Raw genomic sequence first — 16,438 nt, forward strand, 5'->3', positions numbered from 1 at the left:
ATCACGGAGAGGGGGCCTATCTCCACTCACCAAGGGCTCTGCCCCAAGGCCGAGCAATTGCCTCAGGCGATCCGCCTTCGGCTCCCCATGGACCTTGAGATAGGCCTATTGCGGGCGTCGAGGCTGATTTTTAAATAAAAAAAAATAATTTATTCAATTTCTTCCCTATAAACACCTCATCCTTAATTACATGTGAGATAAAAATGTGAGTAGAGAATTAATTTATTATGTATTTTAATTTAAGTTATTTAGACATTGACATTAAAATTAAAAGAAACTAGTGTTAATGTGGAAATGTGAGACTCTGTGATGGACTCTCATTGCAGAAAAATAGGCTCTGAAATGAACTGTTGCCGTGGCAGGAGGAAATGAAGATAGGCTCTGAGATGATCTTAGTATTTAAGGCTCCCATTGTAAATGGCCTTAATATCAATGAGATTATGAAAGTTGTATTTATATAGTACTACATGAAATAGTTTATATAGTACTACATGAAATAGTTTTATTCTTACTCTATGTTTGAGTTAAGAAATACATTTTTTTCCACAAAACCATGTATGCTTTGTCTAGTTTTCTCGAATTGACGCATTGTCTCTTGATAAAAACGACTTACTTGTATTGTATAAAATATAAGCACCAACAAATTTATGGTGTCTTGATAAAAACGACTTACTTCTATAGTAAAAAATCACCTCAAATAAGATAAATACCAACAAATATATGGTGTTTCAAGAATCGAGCAAACAATTCGTGCGAAAAACATGGAGAGACGTACTCTTTCAAAACTCACCTATGTACATATCAAACATGCTTATAAAACCAAATATGGTTATGCGTCATATGGCAAACCGAAAAGCCAAAGGCTTCATTAATCAAAGGTCAAGGCGTAACATTAATTACAATGCTTTTATATCTTTAGAGCATCTTCATCCATGTTCTTGCTAAAGAATATGGATATGGGTCTGGATCCATATTTATTATTTTTAATTATCTATTCTTCCGTAAGAGTACAACACCCGTATTCATACTCTTCCGCAAGAAGATGCTCTTACACAATTTAAGGATCCCACCATTCTATTATTCTATTTAAATACTTCAATTATTAAAAACATTTACAAATATTAAAATGCATTCAAAATACCCGAAATACGTAAAAAAAATAAAAAAATTACATAATTAAAATCCTAAAAATTGAGATTGAGAGAGTTGTTGGATGCAGTGTAATTTTTTGTGTTGAAATGGAGGTATTTATAAATGAAAGTGTGAATTTTGGGATAAAAATAATGGAAAAAATATATTAAAAGTGAAGAAAATGGATATATTTTATTGGAAAATGAAAAATATTTTTTTATCAAGTCCGAAATTTTCAGATTTTTTCGAATTTTTAAAAAATGATAAACCAACACCATTGCCGTTGGCCGACCAGAGCATGTCACGTCGGCTGCTCTTGCTCTGGTTGAGAACGGCCAGAGCACAGTTTTTCCGCGAGAGCACTCTTAACTTTTTCCTTTATTAATTTCATTATGAAAGTATCTTGACTATTATACGTTGAATCTATTATAGTTATACATGTCGATTTTGGTAAATACAGTTTGACCATATGAGATCAAGAGTCAAAGCGAGAGAGTAATAGTTTGCGGCGATGTGACTCACGAATAAAGATGATAAGCAAAAAGAATTGATTTTCTATTTTATTAGTGAAAAGGCAGATATTCCCCAACCAAAACCGCCGTCAGTGACACCACACATGCCACCCTTTTTCTTTCTCAAGATTTCAATTTGAAATTAAAGATTGGATTTTTCATCTTCAATTGAGGAGAGGGAGTGAAGTCTCACCGCAAAAATGAGCGAAGACACCAAGAGGAACGGCACTGGAGAGGCGGCGCCCTCCGTCGACGATCGGAAGTCCTCAATCGGATCGAATCCCAGCAAGAAAGTCGTCATCAAGAACGCAGACATGAAGGAGGACATTCAGAAAGAAGCTATTGACGTTGCAATTGGCGTAATTTCTCTCCCCCCCCCCCCTCTAATTTTCTAAGTGTTTTTTATGGAATTTTGTTGAATTTTTCATAGGCGTTTGAGAAGTTTAGTGTAGAGAAGGATGTGGCGGAGTACATAAAGAAGACGTTCGACAAAAAATACGGCCCAACTTGGCATTGCATCGTTGGCAAGAATTACGGTATCCAAAATTCCTCTCGTTGCTTTTATCTTTTGTTTATTGCTTGGTTTCCATTGGATATTGATGAAGGTTCTGGTACTGGGAGTGTTTCTATTTTGGACATTATTGTTTGATACTTTGATGAAGCTGTTAACTTTGTTCGTTTTAGCTCAACTATGTGCATTGTGATGTCCTTTGACTTGATGTGTTGTTTGTGTTTATGTTGCTTTTTAACCTTATTTTGGATCTGGGCTAGCTCACGTGCTGCCCCCGTTGCATATTCGAAAGTGTAACGGGTTGAGTGTATAGTTTCCTTATGTAGTTATTGCGTTACGCTGATGATATGAGTTGAATTTTTGCATTTTAGTTACTCCCTTTTCTTGTAATCTTATGACTGGTCTGATTTAGAAAAAGGTCCTTGTTAAGCTGTTTCATGATATGCTCATTTTGTGCTTAATTTTTTGGTTTGATTTAGGTTACGTTTTAACCTTATTTTGGATATTCAAAACTGTAAGAGGTTAAGCGAATAGTTACTCTGTAGTCGTTGTGTTAAGCAGATGACAGGAGTTAATTTTTTGCATTTTAGTAGCTCCCTTTTCTTGTAATCTTATAGCTAGTCTGGTATAGAAAAAAGGGCCTTGTTAAGCTTTATCATTAATGCTCTTTGTACTTAAATTTTTTAGTTATGCTATAGAGCTTGTTGTTGGTGTTTATGTGAGTGTTTGTGAGTTGGATATACAGTTTTAACAGATGTAAGAATGGAATCTTGGTGTGAGCTGGAGATGTGATTTGATATTCTAATTCCTGGCCAGTATTTATCTTGCATTTAATGCGGAAAGAAGCTTGATTCGGTTGTTTTGCCAGATGGGAAAATATGGTGGCCATATACACTTTTTTTTATAATTTATACGTAGTAGATATAGTGTGGGATAGATGGATGAGACTTGTATGTATTGGCTAAGATCTTTATTTACATTGGAGGAATGGACATGCTAAATTGCATTTTGAGTGTTGTTTTAGAGTCTAAATCTCAAGAAGCATCACGAAATGCTAATCGCCACGTGATGGGGTTTAACATGGGTTTTATGTTGCTCGATTACATGGTTACATTAGAACATATTGATTGGTATGGAACTATGAATAAAGCAGAGGATGGAATGGTGTTCTTTTCTATATTGAAATAGACTTCCTAGTTCCTAGCCATTGTAATTCGAACTTCATTTTTGTCTTTGTTTTTGCTTTTCAACTTATATCTGTGACACATGGACTATGTATGAATTTTTGCTTCATCTTATATTTTCTTGAGTAAGATCATAAAATAGCTAGGATGTTTCTTCAAATTTAACGTTACTTCCATTATGTACGAGTTCACTAAACAACTCAATGCTATCATACATTTTATTCACCACTTCCATAAATGCATGATTGTGCCTACATATTTTCATTGAATCATCCGTACTTTAGTTACAAAGTTTTGTTATGTGTCTTGTCAGAATATTGGTCGTCTGAACCTTGATCAAACATCTTTGGTTTTTAAATCTCTTTCACCTAGAAAGAGATTCGATGTAAATTTGAATCTATTGCTCTTTCATTTTATTTCTTAATTAAGTCACTCCCATGTCGTTGATACTGAGAAAATTTTAGATCAGAAGGAACCTGCCGGTGTAGTTTGTTACAGCCATGCTTTTAGGGTGTTATGTGTTTCAATATGTCGTAGGATGAAACCCGATCACCTACCTGTATTTCGTATGCCATTACAGCTGCTACACATGTATGTCAACTTTCCACCTAAATGTTTACAGATAAATTACAACAGACAATGATCTGGATTAGGTATTGAGTTTTAATTAAACGCACTCTAATTTGTCGTTGCCTATTGCCCTTAGGTTCTTATGTAACTCATGAGACGAATCACTTTGTCTACTTCTATTTGGACACCAAAGCTGTACTCCTCTTCAAATCTGGCTGATCTTGAATGGAGGCGGACATTGAAGATAGGATGATTATGCCATAGCCGTCTCCTTGCTTTTTGTACGTATTATCATTCACATATCTTTATCCATGGAAGACTCCCCTCTTCTTGTATATTTTGTGTGAAACGTACTGGTTTGGCACTAAGGTGTCGTTAGTTCCCACTTTTTCATGTCCGTTTTCGCTGTTTGCTCGTTGTTCTTGGAGATAAAAATGGTAAAATGAATTTATAAGAAATCTCTGCTTCTGTATAGTAGCGCAGGAGTTGTTATCATCGTATGTTCTTGGGGTCGATCGCATGTTATGATCGGTTTGAGCAATGGCAAGAGGTGTTCTTGATCTGTTTTATGGTTCTTCAATGATCTTATTTCTTGTTTTTTATTTTTGTGAATGACATGACAATATTGATATTTAGTATAAGTGTCGAATTAAATTAAACTAACAGTACTACTACTTAGTTCACCTTGATTTATAATTGTGTAATTTAATAAATATAAGATTTGACTAGACATTAAGCACTCTCATGTGTGAGTTTATTTATTTACTGCTCACTACGTACTACGTACTAGTAGTATAAAAATTTGGAAATGGCTAATTGCCACATTAAATTAAAAAAATATTTATGTTCTTTCATTCCAATTAAGACATACTTATAATAGTATAGTTCCTAGTTCCTACTTTATTTTATATTGTTTTTGGTACCTAAAAATCACATTTTTGATACCTGATTCAATTTTCACTCCAAAATACCTTCTAAACAATTTCATTTTTTCATTTGTATCATAAAGGATATTTTGGGCATTGACAAAACTAGTACTAAAAGTGATATTATAACATCTTCTCATTCGTCTCACTCTTTATACTATTATTATTAATCAATACTAATATTATTATTTTGATAATTAATTTATTTTTAATATCATTTAAATATACTTAATCATAATTATACTTATAACACGGCTTTTAAATTTATCTTTTTGCCCACGAAAAAAATGAAGGGCATGAAACCCTATAAATAAACTATTTCGTTCTTATAAATTTATGGAAATAATACTATATTATTCTGTGAATTGTTATTATACAGAAGAAAGTCAAAGAATAATTCATATACCAATATTTTTGAAAAAAAAGAGAGGGGCAGATATGCAATTTTAAAATTTGATTTTGACGAGTGATAAAATGGGCCCGAGTGTCGGCCCATATTCACATAAAGGATAAAATAGATATATTCGGGCCTTTCCTTTTTGATTTAAATATGGGCCCCATTTTTTAGGCCCAAATTTGGAAAGGCTAAAGTGACAGCTACTATTTTGGCCACGTTTAAAATGACATAGGAACTCTAGCACGTTACGATTGGAAGCAATATCATTTGAGTGGTATTCGATTTTATACTTATTTATTTTAGCCGAGATTGAGTTTTATGACTGAAAATTGATTTTGATTCGATTGAATAAATAAGATATGATAGTTAATTTCAGTGCAATGCAATATAAGTAAGGTTAGCCTTGGCTTATGATGGATCTCTCTCTTTTATGCGACAAAATTAATCTCAAGAACGTCAATTTGATCTCAAAGAATCTCGACATATATTAATCTTAAATATTAACTATTATTTATATTTTAATTTAACAATGTCATTGTATTTTGAATAATGATATAGATAGTGTCTACAATGTCGTCCAAGTAAATTAGAGATACACATGTGATATTATTCAGTATGTAAGTAGTGGATTCACGTGAAATTACAAATGTGCTTAAAAAAATTAATATAAAAAATTGAAGAAGCAATTTTACTTGCATGTCACAAAATTAAGTGATAATATTAAAGGTCAAATTATATTTAAAAAATTTATCAAAAATATATTGTAAAGATATTTATAAAAAAATATGAGTATATGATAAATTTATTAAAAATATATACACTTTAAGGTATTGAGGGTATTTTCGTCCAAAAAAACTTGGAAATAGTAAAAAGTACCTAAAATGATATTTTCAAAGTTCACGGACCTAAAGTGATACTTTGGCAAAGTTCGTGGACCAAAAAAGATATCCCTCTTATTTTTACCTTCCCTTTTGTTCTTGTAAATCCATGAAATTATTAGCAGTTTGTGTACATTTGTAAGCAAAATCCCTTTTTTTTTTTTGCAAAATCGGATAAATGACAAACGATTTTTTCGAATTTTCAAACTATGAAGTGGAGAAAATTGGTCATATAGTATAAGCTTTTCTAAGATTCAACCGGTTATGTTCGGAAATAAAACCTAGTCTGAATTTCAGAAATTAATTTTGTAATTTTTTGAGTATTCTAGGCCTTAATGGCTTAATCACTGAAACAAACTATATATTCTAATATATCGTGTCAATGTAACATCTGGATTTATCAAGTATTGTTTTGTTCATTTTCTGTTGGGACTAATTATTCCTCAATAATTACATTTCCAAACATAAATGGGCATCGGCCATCCTCTCAAGTCTCAACCCATTAGAGAATAAATCAGTTTATTAATTCGTGATATTTAATTTGATGAATTATAGAACATTTAGTCTTGTAAAAAAGTGTTCGATATTAAATTGTGTCAGATTCTTAATTTTGGAAGAATGTCACGTAGAATTAATTTTGACTTATAGTATACCTTAAGTTCTTAAACTTTCCCGTTGTAATAAAGTTAATTTAGTTAATCTTAGGTAATCTCGAGCCAATTCAATATTGGATGGGAATTAATTTTAAATAATGGAACTTATTAATTAGACTAAAAAGCAATTAATTATACCTTAACACTTACTCCTATTATTTTCTTCAACACAAACCATTTATATTTGTAAAATGTTGACTTATGTAAGATTCAAAAGGCTTACTAGAGTTATAGCTTTAATAGGTGCAACTCTATTTAATTTGATAAGCTAAAAAACCACATTCAACTCCACCACCTATCCTATAAAGTTTTAATTAAAATGGTAAATTTATTTGAATATTTGAGATGGGACAACAACAATTTGATACAAGTACTATAATTTAATGTAAATGAATTGATTTAATTGAATAATTTATTCGGCGAAGGTTCTCTAAAATTACATATACGTATATTGTTATAATTTTCTGGATTTTATAAGTTCAGTTGAAAAATCTTACTGTATTTATTAATCATGATTTTAATTGTTACATATTTTTTAAATGACTGCATGATTTAATGGATTCAAAAAGTTAGTCCTATCCATTACGTAATCAAATTCCTAAAACGAAGATGAGATAAGATCGCTGACTCAACTCTGATATTTCAATATAGTTTTAGTTTTACTAATATAATTTAACTCCACCAAGTTGTTTACTTGAGCATTGTGGACTAATTGATTAGAAGATAAATCGGTATAAATGAATTAAAGCAATCAATTTTAATATATAGAACGATAATCATATTAAATAAAAATTCGATTCACATAATCTGTTTGTATGGTGAAGTGTCAACATTTGCGATTTATTTAAAGATGATCAATAATGATTCCATATCTACTATCTGATGACTTGAACATTCGATTTATTAATTAAAGGGGGAACATCTTACTAATTTAATTGCACTTTATCGATAAGAAGAAGGATTTTGGCCCCCTTAAATCCTCGAGAAGATTCAATTTTTCCTTTGTATCAAGCGAAAATGTTTTGACTACTTCCTAAATTGTATATTTTTTTAGGAAGATGACGTCAAATGAAGTGTTTTGATTTTTGAAATTTTCATAAAACTTTTGTGATATCATATTTTTAACAATAATCATTAAAATAAAAAATATTATCTTTCTTATTCGTTCACTTGGAACTGCAAATCATTTCTATTCAATAGATATATAGTGTACCAAAATTATATTCTGAATGCACTATTGGTTTGAGTAAACTAGACATGTGAAAATTGATCGCTTCTAGTCTATTTAATTTATTGTTTCACCTAACCTTTTATATTTAAATGGTTGCCCCATAAATTCTTAAGCAGGAGTATTTGTAACTTTGGTTTTCTAGTTGGGAAATGGAAAGCATTTACTGTTTGGTGTGACTGGATTTAATATATTAGGATGAATTTGGCAATTATTTTAAAATGTATCCTCGATTCTTTTTATTCACTTGAATTTATTCAGCAAAAAAAAATCAATTTTCATTTTTATTGAAGTCTCTATCTATAGTAGCAAATAGGATATATATTTCATTATTCTTATTTCTAATTAATTAATACTCCTATTTGTTTTCTATCTCATATTAACTCACACATCACATTAAAACTCTGGGATGTCCAATAACAAGACTTTTAATAATGAAAGAGTATAATTAAGTATTAAAATTGAATAATGTCTGATTATTTGAATAATTTAATTTTAAGTTTGGATTAAGTTAATGTGGCAAAAAAATAAATAAAATATATATCACTACTAAAATGAGAAAAAAAATTTACCGTCACGCAAATATGTATCCCAGGACAAACAAAATTTATTATCAATTAGTTTATTTATAAAATAGTTCAATGCTAGTAAAGTACCTAAAAAATATTTTAAAAATCTTCATTTAATTTATAGCAAAAAATGATTTTCTTAATCATTTTTGTAAATATATTTTTGGATTTTGTATCATGGAGTGTAATTAAAATTTTGAGATGATATATAATTGGATGATTATTGATTGAGATGTGAAGGTAGTTATCCCTTTACCACGTATATAAATCAATTATTTAATTAAATTTATTTTATAAATAGTAATATCTTTACTCAAAAAGAAGAATCCAAAAGGACTACGATTCTACAAAACTAAATTGTTGAAAGCGCCTAAAACATTTATTTGGAAAAAGTAAAAAGAAACATGAATTTTGAGGAGGTGATCACCTAAAACATTTATTTGGAAAAGAAAATCAATAAACAGTATAAAATAAACAGTATATTTTAAAAGGAAATAATACTAGTACTTAGTTAATTGAGTATTTAGACGCTAAATTACTTTGAGTATTGAAGAAATATATAAATGTACAAATTATGAATAAACAGTATAAAATAAAATATAAAAAGTTAATAACACTTAAGTCCAATTGAATTAGTAAACTAATTCGAATTTCTAATTCTAAAATTATACACTAATATATGAAGTTAGAAGAGATGACGAAGGAGAAAGATTATGTTGAGAAAATTTTACAGATAGGATCTATTTATCCACTTTCTATTATTCGTATATTAAGAGATGCTGAGCAAATATTTTAGTGTTAGTAATTTTTAAGTGATCCCTTCGAATTGTATACAAAATCAGTGCAAAAAATTGTTTGCAAGCATTCCAAAATCCATCAAGAAATCCGACAACTTATCCAGTTCATAAAATTAATCGAACTAAATAAGTATGATTTGTCGACAATTTCATCAAAAAAATCCGCGGAGTTTGAGCCAGTGGTGGCGATTTGTTTCCTCCGCCACCGCTCCGCCGTCGAGGGCCTCCAGCGCCGCCGCTGATTCGGAGCTGGTTTCTTGGATTCGAGCTCGAGATGACATTTTTAAGATGCCCAGAACATTGTTTTCATCGAAGAATCGTTGCCCAGAAAGTTCTGTAAGTCTTTTGGTTCAGTTTCTATTGGATGAAAAAAAATTTACTAGCTTTTATCTGTTGAAATTATTGAATTGGTAAATTAACTCAAAAATTATTGAATTGCTATATGTTGTTGCTTGATCGAGGAATGAAAAATTACTGGCTTGGCTTCTGATTTTCTGCATGATGCATTAGCACTGAATGATAGAATTCTAGAATGTGTTTCAGGTTTGTGAATTTGTTTTCCTTTGTGTAGCACAGTGTGTGTGTGTGTGCGTGCGTGCGTGTGTGGATTAGAGATGCTTAAGTTGCAAGAATATTTATGCGGCTGATCAAGATTTGGGAAGATTCTTGCTTGCCTTTTAATAGATTCTTGCTTTCCTTTGATTTGACTATTTTCTGCTCAAATATGATGAAATCTGGAATTTTTTTGGCCTTTTATTAGATGATATATGCTTGTTTGTTTGGAGATTGAGATTCTACTGAATTTTATTGATGAGTTTTGATGGTTGTGAGAGCTATTTAGTTGAATGTTATGTTTATTCCTGATTGTTTGCAGTGGAGCATACCAATTGGGATTAGTAGGTGTAGATTTTCGACTCAAACAATGGCCGATATCCCCTTCAATGGTGTGGTAGATGTGCCTTTGGCGCAGACTGGTGAAGGAATTGCAGAATGCGAACTTCTTAAATGGTTCGTTCAGGAGGTGAGTGGATTATCTTCCTTGCTCAATTGTTGCTCCGATGGAAATTTGACAACTTCTGGCTTTGTTTAGGATTCAGTTTTATTTGTGGGGTTTGACCTGTTCAATATAATGCGAATTTTTTTCTCTTGTGATTCATATGTGTGTGTGTTCAAGTTATAATGCTATCTGTTTAAAAGTTTTTAAAGAAATTGAATGGCTCGCAGGGTGAGCAAGTCGAAGAATTCCAACCACTTTGTGAGGTTCAAAGCGATAAAGCAACGATAGAGATCACAAGTCGTTACAAAGGAAGAGTTTCGAAGGTTCTTCATGTCCCCGGTGATATTGTTAAGGTAACACTAGGACCTTAGTTTGGAAGCTTCCTTGTTGAACTTGAATCTAAACACTCTATGCTTTACCGGTGCTCAATGGTAGTCTCGTAGTTTCAGGCTTGGTGTATCATATGCCTCGGGACAGATACCAGAAGCATGTTTTTTCTTTCTTTACGATATTTATGTAGTTCTCTCTTGGATAAAAGCGAAGTTTGTACCTTATCAAGTGTGTTTTCTAATATTCTGTAGGTCGGAGAAACTCTTTTGAAGATGGTTGTCGACGAAGATGCCCTGTTTAGTCAGCCTTCTGAAATATTGGAAGTTATCAAGGCACAAGTTCCCGACGTAAGTAAATCAGATGATGCTGGTCCAGGCCTCAGTAAACCAAGGTTTGGCGGTGTGATGTCCACGCCTGCTGTTCGTAATCTTGCAAAGCAATATGGTGTAAGTATTGAAGATGTTCGAGGAACCGGTGGAGAGGGGAGAGTGTTGAAAGAGGATGTCCTTGCTTATGCTGCTCGTGGAGGTGTTCTGAGTGAAACCTCAGCTTCTGCCGACCAAAGTCTTGAAGGAGAGCAGAGCTTCCTGAATATTTCTTCGACATATGGTGGGGAGTATGAAGACCAGACTATCCCTCTGAGGTATAGCACGTATCCGTTAACTAATTATCTTTTATGGCATTCAACTAGGTGATCGAGAACATATCCGTTGATATCCATGTCCTTCCCAAGTTTAATAATGAATATGAATATGAATATGAATATGAATATGAATATTGAACAGTAAAACTACTGCTTCAATATGAATATTGAACAGTAAAACTACTGATTCTTGGGATTTTGTTTTAATTTGCCACGTCTTCTTAGAAACTCGAGTGTTTTCCTCTTGCAGGGGATTCCAGCGTGCTATGGTCAAAGCAATGACGTTAGCTGCGAAAATTCCACATTTCCATTATGTGGATGAGATAAACTGCAATGCCCTCGTCGAGCTCAAAGCATCCTTCCAAAGAGCGAATTCTAATGCAGGCGTTAAGTACACTTTCCTTCCTGTTCTGATAAAGTCTCTTTCGATGGCATTGAGCAAATATCCCATGCTTAATAGTTGCTTTAGTGACGAATCGCAAGAGGTGACTCTCAAAGGTATGTCCACTCGAAAGACAGGCTATTATTTCAGCAGGCTATTTGATGTTAAGTGTGATGCTAGAGCTTATGGATAGCATTGTTTAGTTATAGATTTGAGTAAAGAAGAGAGTTTTCGGTAATCGTTACTTTTTTTATGTCGAAAGGATCCCACAACATTGGTATTGCGATGGCTACTCCACACGGTCTAGTAGTACCTAACATTAAGAAAGTTCAGTCTCTCTCCATCTTCGAGGTAACTTGTGTTGAGTTCTCTTTCCTCGTCATGATCTGTGCTATCGCTCTTTATTTGGATCGTTTGCGCTCATTTCTGTCCTCGACCAGATCACAAAGGAGCTGGCGCGGCTGCAAGAGTTGGCTCTGGCTAACAAGCTCAGTTCCGATGACATATCGCGTGGAACTATCACCTTAAGCAACATCGGTGCTATTGGAGGGAAATTCGGCTCACCCCTCATCAATGCACCCGAAGTTTCCATTATCGCCATTGGAAGAATCCAGAAAGTTCCACAGTATGACGAAGAAGGGAACGTGTATCCCGCCTCGATTATGACGGTAAGTCAGCTAGCAAAATTCCTTGTTGACAGTCTGTCGAATCAAGATCTGTCAAACGGTTAAAATTCCAATCTGCTGCATCTTCCTCAGGTAAACATAGGCTCTGATCACAGAGTTCTCGATGGTGCAACGGTCGCAAAGTTCTGCAATGAGTGGAAGCAATTCATCGAGAAACCCGAGCTCCTGATGCTTCACACAAGATGATCTGAGCCCGCCTGCATCGCTGGGGATGCATGGACGCCTGAGGGGGTCGCCTGAATACGAAACAACGCGCACGAAACACATCACAAGAAGTGGCGTTTACAAGAAGAAATAAAGAAACTGTAATGTAGGACTCCTTTTGCTTTTCAAAGAAAAAGAAGAAAGAAACTAATCTACTCTCAGACTGCTTCTTCTCATTATTATCTCGTTGATTCGTCTACATTAGGTGCTAGTAAATTGTGCTCCTAACATATTCTTGCAAATACGAGAGGTTTGTTTATCCGTTGTGCTCATAATTAGGCCACTCCAGATTCGTTACCCGACCCGACCCGATTGCCAAGCCGGTTAATTCGATAACCAAATAATCTATCGGTTTCAAGGCTTCGGTTGATCAAAACCGCCTGTAGCAGCCCTACAAGTACAAATCCACAAGAACAGAAAGGATTGGAATAGAATACCACATTTATACAATGACACACCAAATCATCAGCTCTCTTGAACAAGAAATGCTACATTTATTCATCCATTTATTAAGGGAAGAGGAAGAAGTTTTATACATAAGCTTGAAGCCCAGCCTCATGCAATTTCAGTGATTGTTTTAGAACTGCTTGATGAAAGCAAGTATATGCTCGTTGATCTCATCTGGCCTTTCTTGATTGACAAAGTGAGCGGCACCTTCGAGCACGACGACGTCCTCCAACAGTGGCACAAATTTCTTGAACCCGCCCCCGTGTATGAAATCTTTGGTCCCGTGAGTGTGATAGACGAGGTCGTATTCCCCGGTGATAAACTTCGCTGGCACCGTTACTCTGGCTCCAGACCACGGCGCGTTCAGTTCACAGTTTCTGTAATATAGCAGCATAAAAGCAAGTAGAATTAGGTATCTGATAAGCATATAAGATAGGAAGCCCTAACTTAACCCAAAACCATGGTCAAAGGTAAAGGGTTGACTCCTTATTAAATGCTATTCCACACTTTCGTGTGAAAGTGATGTGGGATCGTATCAATCCATCCCTCTTTTTAAACCGGACGTCCATGGACGGCACACGCCACGGGCCCACCATCCGCTTTACGGCCCTTTTTCCTTTCGGGCCCACGTTTTTTTTCGGTGGCACCCCTTGGTCACACCTACGGGTAGCCCCTTTCCGTAGGACATCCGGATCCACGTTCACCGCACCAAATTGATAAGCATATAAGATAGGAAGCCCTAACTTAACCCAAAACCATGGTCAAAGGTAAAGGGTTGACTCCCTATTATATGCTATTCCACACTTTCGTGTGAAACCGATGTGGGATCGTATCAGTATCAGTTCAGATAAGGCTATAAATCGATATAGTTATGAATTAGTGTAATATTCTTCTGAATAAAATGAATTTTCACAAAGAAAAAAATGAATGTACAAAATTTACATCTAAATTTAGAAAAAACAACTAGAATCGATTATGGTCGAATAAACTCACGAGCCTCATAGCATTTGGTAAATAAAGCTTGAGGGTGGCTAAGTTAGATTTCACTGCCTAAAAGTCCAAAGCAACATCATATGAAGAGACAAGGTAATACTCACAAGCCAAACGCGCGATAATAATTCACTCCTCCGGTGAAACCAGTCTTCTCGAATTTGCTGACATAATAGTCAAGATCCTGCTCCGTTAACCAAGGTGCTCTATCAAAGGAGTAGATAAATCCTTTGCCCTTAGGGAAGAAAAATGGAGCAGAATCGCGGTATGAAAGCACGTTCTTGAGAACCTCCTTGGTGCCAACCTTCTCAAACAAAGCTTCTATATCACCAGGTTCCTGCAAAATTACAAGAATATATCTCTAAACTTAAAGTATCTGTTTTCATTTAGGTCATACATTATATACATAAGACAAAAGTGCTTGTAGATAGTTTCATTTTCCATCTACACTTTGCATCCAAAATCAAAAAAATTGTTCTCAAGAAATCAAAGGATTTAACAAGGTAGCCGTAATGGCAATAAGACAATCATCTAAAACCTATCGCCCTTCTTCACCAAGTCTTTAACTCATAATCATATCGATTCAAACAATCTCGAATTTAATTCCAAGCACAAATCAAGGTTGTATAATCCAATCAATAGTCGAAAAAATGGAATACAAGGAGCTACACCTTACAAAAAGAAAGCAAATTGTTCTATTCTCCCACAAAAAAATGCTGATTTTGCAATTAAAGCAAGTGATTAAAATTCAAATCATGCTAATTTCCTCAGTGTAATTCAAGATCCAAACCAACCAAAAATCATCCCCCAAAATCACATCTTTAGTGGAAAAATTCACCATTCACCACCTCCAACGGCAAATTCAAGACTCTAGACAACCTCCAGTCCAATCATATAAGCACACTACAACATACAAATACAAGTACCAAGGAATACAAGTCAAAGCAAATTATTCTATTTTTTTCTCACCAAATGACTCAAGAACAAAGTAAATAAACCATTCAAACTTCGTCACTGAAATTCAAGTTCCAAACCAACCAAAAATCTTCCCCAAAATCACATCTTTACTGCAAAAAAAATGACCATTCACCACCCCAAGAACAAACTCAAAAATCTAGGCAATTGATAAGCATATAAGATAGGAATCCACAACTTAACCCAAAATCATGGTCAAAGGTAAAGAATTGACTCCTCTGATATGCTATTCCACACTTTCGTGTGAAACCGACGGGGGATCGTATCAACAATCGCAATCCAACTATCCAAGCACACTCCAATAAGAAAATGAAACACAAGTATGAAGCCAAGATCTACAACAGATTAATCTATTTTTACCACCAAAGATTCAAGAACAAAGTAAGTAACTAAAATCATTCAAATTAAGCTAAGTAGGACACCATTGTGAACCAACCTGAAACCTGCAGATGTAGTGATCATCACCATACAATTTCCGAAACGAGTCAACGGGATCCATCGCAGGATTCCTGGGGATAAACGGCACGCTGAGATTGACCAAAGCCCTGACTCTGTCGGGCCTGTACATGGCCAGGTGCCAAGCCACGTATGCGCCCCAGTCATGCCCAACAACAAACACCTTGTCTCCACTCGGCGCCACCGCGTCCAGCAGCGCGATCAGGTCCCCCACCAGGTGCATTACGGTGAACTTCGACGGCTCCTCGAGCGGCGCGCCCGTGGTCTCACCGTAGCCCCGCATATCCGGCGCCACTGCGCGGTAGCCGTGCGCCGCCACGAACTGCATCTGGTGGCGCCACGAGTACCAGAGCTCCGGGAAGCCGTGAATGAAGAGGACGACCGGCCCCTCCCCCAGCTCCGCCACGTGCATCTGCAGCCCGTTGACGGGAACCGATTTGTGCTCGATTTTCGACATTTTTCTTGTTTGATTTCTTACCCAACTCAATTCAACTCTTATATAGGACTAGATGTTAAAGAAAAGCTTATCGCCTTATCCCTTAATAACATTTCATTTTGAAATTAAAATACTCTCTTCATATTTAAAAAATAAAACGTTTAGAAGATTTTAATGCACAATTAATAAAACTAAAGAGAAAAATTGTTAGGGTATGAAAAAGAATGAAAGAGAAAGAAACATAGAATAGTATGTAGTGTGGGATTTACTTTTCAAAAAAAATTCTAAAGTTTCTATTATTAAGAGACGGACTAAAATAGAAAGAGTTACCATTTTTTAAATAAGGAAAGAGTAATATAAAGCATTTAAGTAATTTAATTTCAAGTTTTGGGGACTTCTCCAATAATAAAACTAATGGTAGTATAAAAACAAAATTCACGAGGGTGTTGAAGCTCTGCTAAATATTATTTAATAAAATTATTAGTGTTAAAATTAATGATAGGATTAGTTTGATTTGGTGGGTTATTGATTACTAG

At 34.5% G+C, this 16,438-nt stretch overlaps 3 protein-coding genes across 3 annotated transcripts; 2 read left to right on the forward strand and 1 right to left on the reverse strand.

Annotated features, from left to right (window-relative positions):
- The first annotated feature begins 1,682 nt into the window (after positions 1–1,682).
- On the forward strand, positions 1,683–4,408 carry LOC121793795 (dynein light chain LC6, flagellar outer arm-like). The gene is made up of 3 exons (XM_042191831.1): positions 1,683–2,002; positions 2,074–2,179; positions 4,045–4,408. The coding sequence occupies exons 1-3, from the start codon at positions 1,844–1,846 to the stop codon at positions 4,125–4,127; spliced, it is 348 nt and encodes a 115-aa protein (XP_042047765.1). The 5' UTR covers positions 1,683–1,843; the 3' UTR covers positions 4,128–4,408.
- Positions 4,409–9,266: 4,858 nt separating this feature from the next.
- On the forward strand, positions 9,267–12,857 carry LOC121807917 (lipoamide acyltransferase component of branched-chain alpha-keto acid dehydrogenase complex, mitochondrial-like). Its single transcript, XM_042208253.1, has 8 exons — positions 9,267–9,692; positions 10,231–10,377; positions 10,581–10,706; positions 10,935–11,326; positions 11,577–11,824; positions 11,971–12,059; positions 12,149–12,376; positions 12,467–12,857. The coding sequence occupies exons 1-8, from the start codon at positions 9,489–9,491 to the stop codon at positions 12,578–12,580; spliced, it is 1,548 nt and encodes a 515-aa protein (XP_042064187.1). The 5' UTR covers positions 9,267–9,488; the 3' UTR covers positions 12,581–12,857.
- Positions 12,858–13,072: 215 nt separating this feature from the next.
- On the reverse strand, positions 13,073–16,008 carry LOC121807925 (epoxide hydrolase A-like). Its single transcript, XM_042208260.1, has 3 exons — positions 15,447–16,008; positions 14,143–14,372; positions 13,073–13,422 (listed from the first exon to the last, which is right to left on the reverse strand). Exons 1-3 carry the CDS (start codon positions 15,921–15,923, stop codon positions 13,176–13,178), a joined length of 954 nt encoding a protein of 317 aa, XP_042064194.1. The 5' UTR covers positions 15,924–16,008; the 3' UTR covers positions 13,073–13,175.
- Between the last annotated feature and the right edge of the window lie 430 nt (positions 16,009–16,438).

This window comes from Salvia splendens, chromosome 1 (genome assembly GCF_004379255.2).
Source record: "Salvia splendens isolate huo1 chromosome 1, SspV2, whole genome shotgun sequence".
Taxonomy (NCBI): Eukaryota; Viridiplantae; Streptophyta; class Magnoliopsida; order Lamiales; family Lamiaceae; genus Salvia; species Salvia splendens.